Source organism: Malus domestica, chromosome 15 (genome assembly GCF_042453785.1).
Source record: "Malus domestica chromosome 15, GDT2T_hap1".
Taxonomy (NCBI): domain Eukaryota; kingdom Viridiplantae; phylum Streptophyta; class Magnoliopsida; order Rosales; family Rosaceae; genus Malus; species Malus domestica.
The window spans coordinates 53,217,675-53,229,946 of record NC_091675.1 but is presented as its reverse complement, the minus strand read 5'-3'; the positions used below and the strand labels follow the sequence as shown (position 1 = coordinate 53,229,946).

The window sequence follows — 12,272 nt, the reverse complement described above, 5'->3', positions numbered from 1 at the left end:
TATCTTACCATGCAATGTATAAAGTGTAAAATATTGTACTAATTCATTATATATAAATGATTATGGTGTGTTTAGACTTCTTTCATTAATTACTACATATTTTCTACATTCACAATGTTTGTCAGCTCGCTATATAATCAACTTGATAATGTTAAATCCATCATGCAATGCATTTCCTTCCAATTTTTTGTGATAAACTAATAGATAATTGACTAAATAAACATCCTGCAAAGTTTCAATAAAAATTTCCAAGTTTTTCTTACAATTTCCGTGGTTTTCATGTAATTTTTATCGATATCGATATTATCCCGATATTTCCATCGATATTTCCGTGTTTTCGGACTACCGATATTTCCGATATTACCGATATTTAATACCTTGATTATAACCACGTCCACGATGTTTGGAGAGAAAAAAGCTTGGCTAAACACAATACAACCTCTTTGACTTACAGATTAAGTATTAGGCCTTTTTTTTTTTTTTTACAGATCATCCATTAAGAACACTTGTCGAAAAAAGTCTTTTCTTTTAAAAAAGTGTTTTTTTTCCCTATGACAAATATGTTCCATACCTACGGCGAATAATAATGAAATTACGTGTGAATAGTTCAGAAAAAGAAGCGCACACATTCATTATTCGTAATGTCCAACCTTCCCGGATATAACATTGTTTTCACCTTGACCTTGCCAAAAAATACAGGCGTCGACATCAGATCAGATGAGTTTGTGCGCTCAAGACATTCATTATTTTGTTTTGAAAAACCGACTTTGATTCCCATTACCATGGCGGCTCGTCTTCTTTTTTATACTACATGAACGTACGAACTTGTGCCCTCATGCCCTCTGCTGCTTCTGGAAAAGAAATAATACTTAACGCGGGAAACTTTACTTTATGCCGTCGGTAACACGTAGTCTCCACTGAACTTCCCGTCCTCTCTAAGTAAACTAACTGGCTATAAGTAGATACTCACGCAAACTTATGAGGAACAACAATTGCTTCCATTTATTTGTTTGCCATTTGAGATATATTTCGTTCATCTCCGAAGCTTTTTCTCTACCTCTATTGGGAATCCGTGATAGTATTCCGGTCGATAGTTGTTTAAATTTGGCCACAGCAGTCATCATCTCTCGCTGCGGCTGCCGCCTTCATTGCGATTTCTAAACTTGGAAGCATTTTTCATTTAAGCATGTCTACCACCCTGCATGCAAAGTTGGCTTGCATTGAAATCGAGCGGCTTTTTGATGTTCCAAAAAGCACTCTTAGCAAACACCAAAGAAAATGGCGTTATGCTTTTGCCACAATCTACTGCTCTAGAGCCTTCAACCTTTCAATACCAAAATACAAAAACACCAAAACATCTCCATCTCCTTCTTATACCGCCATTTCTGTTGAGCCATCATATAGCTTATTCCAAATTGATCAAACTACCCTCACTCACCTTGTCAAGCAGAAAAATCTCAACCAGCTTCAGGAGCTAGGAGGGGTTGAAGAAATTGCCACCGCTCTCAAAACTGACGCAGAGCACGGAGTCCATGGCGGCGATGATCCTGAAGGCGACATTGCGAAAAGACTCAAAGCATTCGGCTCGAACACTTACAAGAAGCCCCCAACAAAGGGGTTCTTCCACTTTGTGTGGGAAGCCTTCAAAGACCTCACAATTCTCATTCTCTTAGGCTGCGCTACGCTTTCTCTCGGCTTGGGAATCAAAGTGCACGGTCTAAAAGATGGATGGATCGATGGCGGAAGCATATTTCTCGCAATCATTCTGGTAATTTCTGTTTCTGCTGTGAGTAATTTTAGACAGAACAGACAGTTTGATAAGTTGTCTAAAGTCAGCGACAATGTCCAAATCGAAGCTGTGAGAGGCGGCAGGCGCCAACAGATTTCGATATTCAAAATTGTAGTTGGTGATGTCATTTGTTTAAAGATCGGAGACCAAGTTCCGGCTGATGGATTGTTTCTAGACGGCCATTCGTTACAAGTAGACGAATCGAGCATGACAGGGGAGAGTGATCATGTCGAAATTAGTCAACACCAGAATCCTTTCTTGTTTTCCGGCACAAAAGTTGCTGATGGCTATGCTCGGATGCTTGTCACCTCTGTTGGAATGAACACGACATGGGGCGAAATGATGAGCCAAATCAGCCGCGACAATGGTGAAGAGACGCCTCTGCAAGCTCGGCTCAACAAGCTAACGTCATCGATTGGTAAAGTCGGTTTGGTAGTTGCATTTTTAGTCCTGATTGTCTTGATGGTTAGGTATTTCACTGGAAATACAGAGGACGAGAATGGAAACCGGGAGTATAATGGCAGCAAGACTAAAGTTGACGACATATTAAACGCGGTTGTAGGGATTGTCGCTGCTGCGGTTACAATTGTTGTGGTGGCAATTCCGGAAGGCCTGCCTCTGGCTGTGACTCTAACGCTTGCGTATTCGATGAAGAGAATGATGGCAGATAAGGCGATGGTGAGGAAGCTTTCTGCTTGTGAGACGATGGGGTCAGCCACCGTCATTTGTACCGATAAAACAGGCACTCTCACCATGAATGAAATGAAGGTGACCAAGTTTTGGCTAGGCGAGGAACCCGTGGAAGAAGAGGCGTATTCGTCCATATCACCTTTTGTTCGTAACTTGATTCATGAAGGGGTTGCTCTGAACACAACCGGGAGTGTGTTCCGGCCTAATTCGGGTTCGGAAATTGAAATCTCGGGTAGTCCTACTGAGAAGGCGATTCTTTCGTGGGCAGTGCATGGGGCGAAGATGGATATGCAGAAAGTGGTGAAGAGTTGCAGCATTCTCTATGTCGAGGCCTTCAATTCACAGAAGAAACGAAGCGGGGTTTTGATGAAGCGGAAGGTGGACGATTCTGTGCAAGCACATTGGAAAGGAGCTGCAGAGATGGTATTAGTAATGTGCACAAGTTACTACAATGCATCCGGAGTGGTTAAAGATATGGATGAGAACGCGAAATTGAAATTTGAGCAGATTATCCAAGGTATGGCGGCAAGCAGCCTCAGATGCATTGCTTTTGCACACACAGAAATTGAGGTACAAGAGCAAGTGGATGATCAAGAACATAAAAATTTGCTAAAAGAAGATGGATTGACATTATTAGGCCTTGTTGGGTTAAAAGATCCATGCCGCCCGGGGGTGAAGAAAGCTGTTGAAGACTGTCAACGTGCAGGGGTGAATGTTAAAATGATCACAGGCGACAATGTGTTCACTGCAAAAGCAATAGCCACAGAATGCGGGATACTCAAGCCCGATCAGGACATGTTCTTCAGCAGCGCAGTGATAGAAGGCATGCAATTTCGGAACTACACACCGGAAGAAAGAATGGAGAAGGTGGACAAAATCTGTGTGATGGCAAGGTCCTCCCCCTTTGACAAGCTTCTCATGGTGCAGTGCTTGAAACAGCTAGGCCATGTGGTGGCGGTGACAGGGGATGGCACAAACGATGCGCCTGCATTGAAAGAAGCTGACATCGGACTTTCCATGGGGATTCAAGGCACAGAAGTCGCGAAAGAGAGCTCGGATATCGTGATCATGGACGACAACTTTTCGTCGGTGGCCACAGTTTTAAGGTGGGGAAGATGTGTTTACGAAAACATCCAGAAGTTCATCCAATTCCAACTCACCGTCAATGTCGCAGCGCTGGTGATCAACTTTGTAGCAGCAATTTCCGCTGGTGAAGTCCCGTTAACAGCTGTTCAGTTACTGTGGGTGAATTTGATCATGGACACACTAGGTGCTCTGGCTCTCGCCACAGAGAAGCCAACAAAAGAGCTCATGAAGAAAAAACCGGTCGGGAGGACGGAACCTCTGATCACCAATATAATGTGGAGGAACCTCCTGCCTCAAGCACTCTACCAGATTGCAATCCTCCTGACATTGCAGTTCAAAGGAAAATCGATCTTCGGTGTGGAGGACAAGGTGAAGGACACACTGATCTTCAACACATTTGTGCTGTGCCAGGTGTTCAATGAGTTCAATGCAAGGAAGCTTGAGAAGAAGAATGTGTTCAGAGGAATCCACACCAACAAGTTGTTTTTGGGAATTATTGGTGTCACAATTTTGCTGCAGGTGGTGATGGTGGAGTTTTTGAAGAAGTTTGCAGATACAGAAAGGTTGAATTGGGGGCAATGGGGTGCTTGTGTTGGCATTGCAGCAGTCTCTTGGCCAATTGGTTGGATTGTCAAGTCGATTCCTGTTCCTGAGACTCCTATTTTCAGCTATCTCAAGATGAAGAAGTCGAAGAAGAACTCTATTTGAAGTACCTTTGATTTTGAAGGATTGAAGTCCCAATTCGGTAGCGACACTGCTAGTATGTGTAAATCACAGTTTGATATGAATTTTTGTATAATTATTTCTTACATTCTTTTATTATACTAAAATAATGTAATTTAAACTTTGCTGTACAACATATATGTGTAGGATGCAAGTATGTTCATCTGTTTTTAGTTGATAATGTAATTAAAACTTTAGTCCCAATAATGTAATGTTGTTAATTCTTTTTGAGCTTTTGTCAAAGCATAAAAATAGTCTTTGCTTAGTCTATAGTTAATAGTTCATAGTAACTACGAATTCAATATTAAATTAGGTTATCCATTTGTGGCTTAGTCGAACTCCCCCTTTCTTTAATGTAAAAGTATATCATTGTACTACAAAAAAAAAAGAGTTCATAGTAACTAAAGCCTATAGTCACTTTTAATGGTGGCTAATTGTCATTTGTGACTGAAAAGATAATGACAATCCGGTCACTGTTGTCTATTTTTTAGAAAGTAAGAAAATTCAATACACGATTTCATGTCAAGTAAGCACGCTCAAGCTCAATTATAAAAGTTTTACAACAAAACAAAAAAGAGTAAAAATAAAATAATAAAATAATACTCGTTAGAGCAATAGTAAGTGTCATTTAAAGTTTGGATAATAATTGCATTTCTCCTTCAAATGCAAATGAGTTGGATAATACTTGCGCATGGACGAATCACGCATAATGGGGGAGAGCGAGCATGTGGAAATTAATGGAGGCCAGAACCCGTCCTTGTATTCCGGAACCAAGGTGGTTGATGGATATGGACAAATGCTTTTGCCTTCAGTTGGCATGAATTCGACATGGGGCCAAATGATGAGCTTGATCAGCCGTGACACAAGTGATCGGCAGAAGCCATTACAAGAGCGGTTAAGTAAACTAACCCTGCTAATGGCAAAGATTGGCTTGGGTGTTGCATTCATGGTTTTCAAGGTCCTGGTAGCGCATTACTTCATGGGCAACGCAAAGAACGAGAGTGAATTTGGCAAGTTTGAAGGCAGCAAGATGAAGATTGATGATGTGGTGAATGCTGTGGTGGACATGGTAGCAGTTGCAGTTATTGTCGTTGTGATTGCAATTCTTGAAAGCTTCCCGTTTGCTGTCACTTTGACTCTCACTTATTCAATGAAGAGGATGATTGCGGAGCAAGATCTGGTGCGGAGGCTCCCTGCTTGTGAGACTATGGGATGTGCCACCGTAACAAAACTGGCACATTGACGTTCAATGAGATGAAGGTTACAAATTTTTAGCTTGGACAGGAATCTGTGGAAGATGAAGCTTATTCATCAAATTGTCATTATCTTCTTGATTTAATCCGAGGAGTAGCATTTAACATGTCCGGTAGTGTTTATAGGCCTAGTTCAGGATCAGGATTTGAGTTTTTGGGTCCTACTGAGAAAGCCATTCTTTCATGGGCTACTCTGGAGCTACACATGGTCACATGGAGGAATTGAAGCAGAAACGTGTCATTCATCGTGTTGAAGCCTTCAATTCACATAGAAACAAAGCGGGGTTTTGATGAGAAGGAAGGCGGACAATGCTACCTATGTGCATTGGAAAGAAGCTGCAGGTATGATACTAGAAATATGCTCGAGTTACTACTGTGAGTCTGTGTCACAAAAGCTTTGAATGATGATGAACAGTTGAAGCTTGAGCAGATTAGGCATGGCAGCAAGCAGTCTGCGATGCATTGCTTTGGCACACAAACAAGCTCAGGATAAGCACATTAATGACAAAAATAAGTACGGAAAGCTCGAAGAAAGCAGCTTGATCCTGTTAGGATTAGTAGGCGTAAAGGATCCATAAAGCCATATAGGCCAGGAGTGAGGGAAGCAGTTGAAGCTTTGCCAGTTTGCCGAGATGCAGGTGGAATTGATTGTTGTGCCTTGGTCCGTTCATTAGTGCGGAAACGAGATTCAGATTACAACCTCACCAAAATCACACTCAGTTGAACATAATAAAATACAAGAAATAAAGACACCGAGGAATTTACGAGGTTCGGCAAAAATCTGCCTACGTCCCCGGAGAGATATTGCTCTTCACTATGAGAATAACAGTACAAGTACACATGAGTTAAATCAACATAACCCAATCCCGAATCCCTTGCACACCCACTCATAGAATTTTCCCAAGAGCCTCACTCTACCCCAAGAGTTCTTTCATTAGAATATTTTTCACTCTAGCTCTCTTGATTTTCTCTCAACCTTGCCCATGCTTTCCCATGGGAGAGCCGAATGCTCTCCCCATTTGGATGCTCTCTGATGCTTTCCTCATGGAGAGAGCCAAATGCTCACACCCTTTTTGTGTATGAAAAATGCCTTCACTTATAGACATGCACCATCAATTATGCTTCCACAAAACATGCTTCCACAAAACATGCTTCCCCAAAACATGCTTCCATAAAACATGCTTCCACAAAACATGCTTCCACAAAACATGCTTCCCCAAAACATGCTTCCACAAAACATGCTTCCAAAGTCCACAAAGTTGAGAGGAAATGGTTGCTAACTCATAATTATATGAGCCAAACACAACATTGATCACTTACGACAATGTTTCCATATGTAAAGCAAGAACTGGCAAGTGTGGCATACTCTGGCCTGACCAGGAGGAACCAAGGAAGCAGTGGTAGAAGGCGTAGAATCTCGCAACTACACGCCGGAGCAAAGAATGCAGAAAGTTAATGTAATTAACGTGATGGCGAGGTCTTCGACATTTGATAAGCTTCTTATGGTGCAGTGCTTGAAACAAAAAGGCTATGTAGTTGTTGTGACAGTTGTTGGCAAGAATGATGTGCCCACACTTAAAGAAGTTGACATAGGACTCTCGATGGGGATTCAGAGCACTGAAGTTGCCAAGGAGAGCTCAGACTTTGTCATCTTAGATGACAAATTTGCAACTTTGGTAACCGTTTCTGCCAACTTCCAAAAGTTTGTTTAGTTCTAGCTCACAATAAATGTTGCAACTCTTGTGATCAACTTTATGGCAGCGGGCCTCAGCCGGTGAAGTACCATTAATAGTGGTCCAGCTGCTGTGGATGAATCTGATTATGGACACAATGGCTGCTCAAGCTCTCATCACAGATAAGCCTGCCAAAGAGATCATAGAGAGGCCACTCGTGGGTCCAACAGTGATCACCAACATCGTATGGATGAACCTTCTACCTCAAGCTTCGTTCTAGATAGTTGTGCTCTTACTCTTGCAGTTTAGGGATAGATGAATATTTGGTGTTAGAAGGTAAACAGCACATTGGTCTTCAACATATTTGTGTTTCGCCGTGTTTAATGAGTCTAACTTAAGGGGAGTAAATTGTAGTTATGGTCCTCGAACTTGAACTCAATTGGAGCATTGGCCCCTCAACTAAAAATCCATTACAATTGGTCCCTCAACTCAACAAAACGTGCAGCTATGGTCCCTCAACTAAAAATCCATTACCATTGGTCCCTCAACTTTAATTCAACTGGAGAAATAGTCCCTTAACTTTAACCCAATTGTAGCAATGGTCCTTCCAACATAACTCGTTTTGACAAAAAATTTGACGTAATTGACGAAAAGGATCATAATTACACACTTTGAGGAGTTAAGGGACCCTAATTATATAAATGGTTATTCCAACATAACTTATTTTGACAAAATTTTGACTAAATTGATGAAAAATGACTATAGCTACACATTTTGATAAGTTAAGGGACCAATAGTAATGAATTTTTAGTTAAAGGACCATTGCTCCAATTTGATTAAAGTTGAGGGACCATTGCTACAATTTTCTCACTTAAGGGATTTTGAGAGGATTAATGTCTTCAGAGGAAGTCAGAGGAACGAATTGTTTTAGATGGTTATTGTGGAACTTCTGAACAGGTTTGTGGATGCATAGCGATTAAGTTGGGGACAATAGGTGCATGCATTGGGAGTGCAGCCATATCTTGGCCCATAAGTTAGGTTTTCAAGTTCATACCAGTTCTCGGTAAGCCCATATTCAGTTGTCTAAAGAGGGATAGCAAACACGGGTTAGAGTACTTGGCCAGGGCAGAATCCCCGTCGCATTGCACCCAACTTCGAATCCATCACCTAATATATGGAGCAATTCCTAATATTATGGAGCAATTGAATGCTAGTTGTCAAATCTAAAAATGTTCCAAAGTAAATCTGTGCTCCATGACAAGAAATTTAGAGAATTTGATCATGCTTTTCTTTTGGATCCAGCATCTTAAACCATAACTAGTGCATATACCATAGAGGAATATTTTAACAAAACAAAGGCATAGCACAATTATGTTCCGTAGAAGAAAACCACATATGATACAATGCGCCGTGGGAGTGCACAAATGCAGTGATGCAAGATGCAATTACACGGCGCTAATTACAGTTGAGGCGAGTATCGTTTCTCTGCACCAGTGCCTCACACGGTTTTATTCGAAACAGGTGAGAGATTCTTAGGAAATCTTGATCTCACAAAGGAGACTAATCAGGTAATCTTGATCACACATAAGAGACAAGATTAGGCTTAGGCTTAGGCTGGAACTGCTTCTGGGACTTTACCGTTGTCCGCAGAAGCCATACTGTCATAGTAGTCGATTAGCACCTTCCAGCCACTAGGGCGCATGAATCATTCGGGAGGGTTCTCTTTGTTCCTTGTAAGTGTTTGCCTCTGTCATAGTAATTTACAATGTCTTTAGATCAACTAAACTTAGTTTATGCACTTAAACTTAATGTGTTTTACTTTAAATACTACTTTGAATGGCTGATTATAACAGTAAAGAAAAAAAAGGTCGGAAACAACATCGAAAGAACTCGTACCTTCGTGCCAGATATGAAAAGGAAGTCCTGAGGCCTCGAGGGATAAAAAAAATGCCATTTTGCCTTGAGTTTTATCATAAGCAGCAGCTTGCAAGGGAATAACTTACTGATGACGGAAGATATCATACAATAAGGGCAAATAGTGTCACAGCCAGATAATCGACATACCTTGAAGGGAAGGATGTTAAGTCGCTCCAGTCCAGGTGCCATGCTTAATACTTTCTTTCCATGATCAGCATCATACAGATCTCTCTTCTCGGTTGGATGACCCATTCCTGCAGGATCCTATTGAATATTCTTTAACCCTAATACAGTTGGAAGAATAATGGCTTTGATGGATAACAGCGCATCTTGCTTTCAGCTAGGGTTTAGTGCTAGTTGTTAAAGGTGTTCCACTTGTTTAAGGAGCTCCACAGACTAGACAGAAGGAATATTATCATTCCTTCACAGCTAGGTTAGCATGTGTAGATGCATCATTATCTGGACAACAAGTACACATGCATCGTGGACAGCAAGGCCACTGCATGTGGATTCTGACTGCTGCAATATGGACAGTCCTTTTGTTTATTGCATGCGTGTGCAATAAATTGTATATAAACTCTGCTGCATCAGGTAATTCAAAAACATATATTGGATCCAAATTTTCATATGGTATCAGAGCAGTGATCCCTCGTGGACCTGCATCTGTGTTCTTCCGAAAACCTACCAAATCCAAACCAGTTAAAGCCATTATGGCAACATCATCAGAGAAAGTTTCAAAAAACGAAACCATGGATACCAACCCAATTCAACGTTGGAGCTCTGTGCTCCTAAACAAATTCAACTATCTGCCCTGGTCACGAGCTATTTCTCTCGCTCTTGGAGGACGTGCAAAGCTCCAGTTCATTCAAAATGATGATATCATGCCCGAAACAACTTCACCAGATTATGCAGCATGGGTGTCCCAAGATCAACTTATCATGTCTTGGCTGTTGAATTCTATGGAACCAAAGATAGCTGAGATTTTCAGTTATTCAGTGGCATCTCACCACCTTTGGAATTCTGTACGAGACATGTATGGAGATCTAAACAATGCTGAACGAGTCTTCCAGCTGAAGAAAGATCTTACAGAATTACAACAGGGAAATCTCTCTTTTGTTCAACATCTTGGCAACTTGAAGGCCAAATGGAATGAATTGGATCTCTACAGACCTCATACCACGGACACAACCATTCTTTTAAAGCGTGCTGAAGAAGACAAGGTGTTCCAGTTGCTTGCCAGCATTGGACCATACTATGAGGACCTTAAAAGTCATCTCTTGATGACACTTGAACTTCCCACCTTCCAGATGGTCTGCAATGTTATTCAACGCGAAGAAATAAGGAAGAAGGTCATGAATGCAGACGTGGTCGTTGGAGAATCAGATCTTAGGCCATCAGAAGCGAGAGCCTTCACCTTTTCCAGACCATACAAGGGAAAACGACCAGACTTAAAGTGTTCTCACTGTGTGAAAATAGGTTATCCAGGCGTTGGACACATAAAAGAAAAGTGCTGGATTCTTCATCCAGAACTTAAACCCAAGTTCAACGATGATGGAAGAGCACCAAGAAACCAAATGAAGCCTGCCTACACTCCTAGAGGAAACCTTGTTTGCGACAATGTCTCCAATAATGTGATGAACTCTTCTTCTAGTCCCATTACTCTCATAAATGAATTTGCTAACTTCTTGCAACAGAAACAAGGAACAACAAATCATGAAAGTCCCTCAGCCATGCTCGGCAAGTTTGCTGGCTTCCTCGAACAATCAAGCTCAGTGTCACAAAATGACATGCCAGGTATTGTTGCAACTATTTCCACTGCATTGGATCTTAGTAGTAGTCGTGGTTTTTGGATAGTCGACTCAGGAGCTTCTGATCACATGACTAACGATGCATCTTTACTAAATGATTTTCAAAACTCCTCCACTCCTTCTTTTGTCTCCGTAGCTAATGGCACCAAAGTTCGTATAGTAGGTGTAACACCCGCCCCCTAATTATAAAGATTTATGTTTGTAATTACCCCTAAATGTTTTAAATATATTATTTTGGTCCCATTTTATCTACCCAATCTGAAAAATTTAACATTGTATTCTTTCTCCCCCAAGCTGCCACGTGGCAGCACCCCCTTCACTCTCCTGATTTCTCTCTCTGTCCCCCCGTGAAGCCCCTTCCTTCTTCTTTTTCGTTTTCTGTCTTTCTGTCTCTCCCTCTCAGCTCTCTCTCATATCTCATTTCTCTCCCTCTCTTCAGATAATCCCGCACGCACGCAGAGACCCGCATGCTTGGAGAAGCCATCTCCATCACCATCTCGTCCTGCTCTCTCTCTCCTTCTCGTTCCCGCGACCCCAGAAAACAGGAAAAGGAGCTCCGGCGAGATTGCTTGTCCCTTCAATTTGGGTAAGCCTCGGGACACTTGAAATCTTCTCATTTTCGTCCTTGTGGCCTAAATCTTACCTGTGATATGTTTGTGGATCGAGGATATAGCATAGAAGTAACTCGGGAAAGTGTTTTCTAGATTTTCCGGCGGGCACCGCCACTTTCGAGGCAATTTCCGGTCAAACCACGGCGATTTGGCCAGCGTGCAAGGTATCAATCTCTTCTTCTCGCTGAGAACTACAACTTTCCTTTTTGTTTCACTCAATTTCGTTGAGTATTGAAGAAGTTATACTCATTTGAATCTTACCTAGTTTCCGGCGAGTCCGACGGCTTTCGAGGCGTTTTCCGGCCAAACCAAGGCGAGTTAGACGTCGTGTGAGGTACCATTCTCTTCGTCTCTTCAAGGGCTACAACTTTTGTTTTTTTCTCGCTTAATTTCGTTGAGTAGTGATAAAGTTATGGCCGTTTAAAATTGGAGGGTTTTCCGGCCGAATTTCCGGCCTTCTCCTTCGACAAACCCAGGCCATCCGGCCTCCTCTCACCCACGGGCCTTAGCCCGTTTTGGACCAACCCAATCCCCTGGCCCGTTTCATTTTTATTTTTTTATTTATATTGTTTTAAAGACCCAAAGGGCCTTGGGCCAATTCCTTTTAATTAGGGCCTAAAGCCCAGCCCTTTGGTGAGGCCTTAGGGCCGGCCTATGTGTGTGTGTGTGTTGTGTGGGCTGTGCACTGCATGTGCAGCCCGTGTGTGTGTGTGTGTGTTTGG

At 41.9% G+C, this 12,272-nt stretch overlaps 1 protein-coding gene, 1 long non-coding RNA gene and 2 pseudogenes across 2 annotated transcripts; 3 read left to right on the top strand and 1 right to left on the bottom strand.

The window, feature by feature from the left end:
* The first annotated feature begins 984 nt into the window (after window positions 1–984).
* On the top strand, window positions 985–4,516 carry LOC103416441 (putative calcium-transporting ATPase 13, plasma membrane-type). Its single transcript, XM_029094688.2, has one exon. The coding sequence runs from the start codon at window positions 1,187–1,189 to the stop codon at window positions 4,271–4,273; it is 3,087 nt and encodes a 1,028-aa protein (XP_028950521.2). The 5' UTR covers window positions 985–1,186; the 3' UTR covers window positions 4,274–4,516.
* Window positions 4,517–4,970: 454 nt separating this feature from the next.
* LOC103416440 (calcium-transporting ATPase 12, plasma membrane-type-like) lies at window positions 4,971–6,119 on the top strand (annotated as a pseudogene).
* A 600-nt stretch (window positions 6,120–6,719) lies between these two features.
* LOC139192010 (calcium-transporting ATPase 12, plasma membrane-type-like) lies at window positions 6,720–7,598 on the top strand (annotated as a pseudogene).
* An 881-nt stretch (window positions 7,599–8,479) lies between these two features.
* On the bottom strand, window positions 8,480–9,500 carry LOC103425399 (uncharacterized). The gene is made up of 2 exons (XR_011576569.1): window positions 9,111–9,500; window positions 8,480–8,961 (listed from the first exon to the last, which is right to left on the bottom strand). It is a non-coding gene; the product is annotated as an uncharacterized lncRNA (long non-coding RNA).
* Between the last annotated feature and the right edge of the window lie 2,772 nt (window positions 9,501–12,272).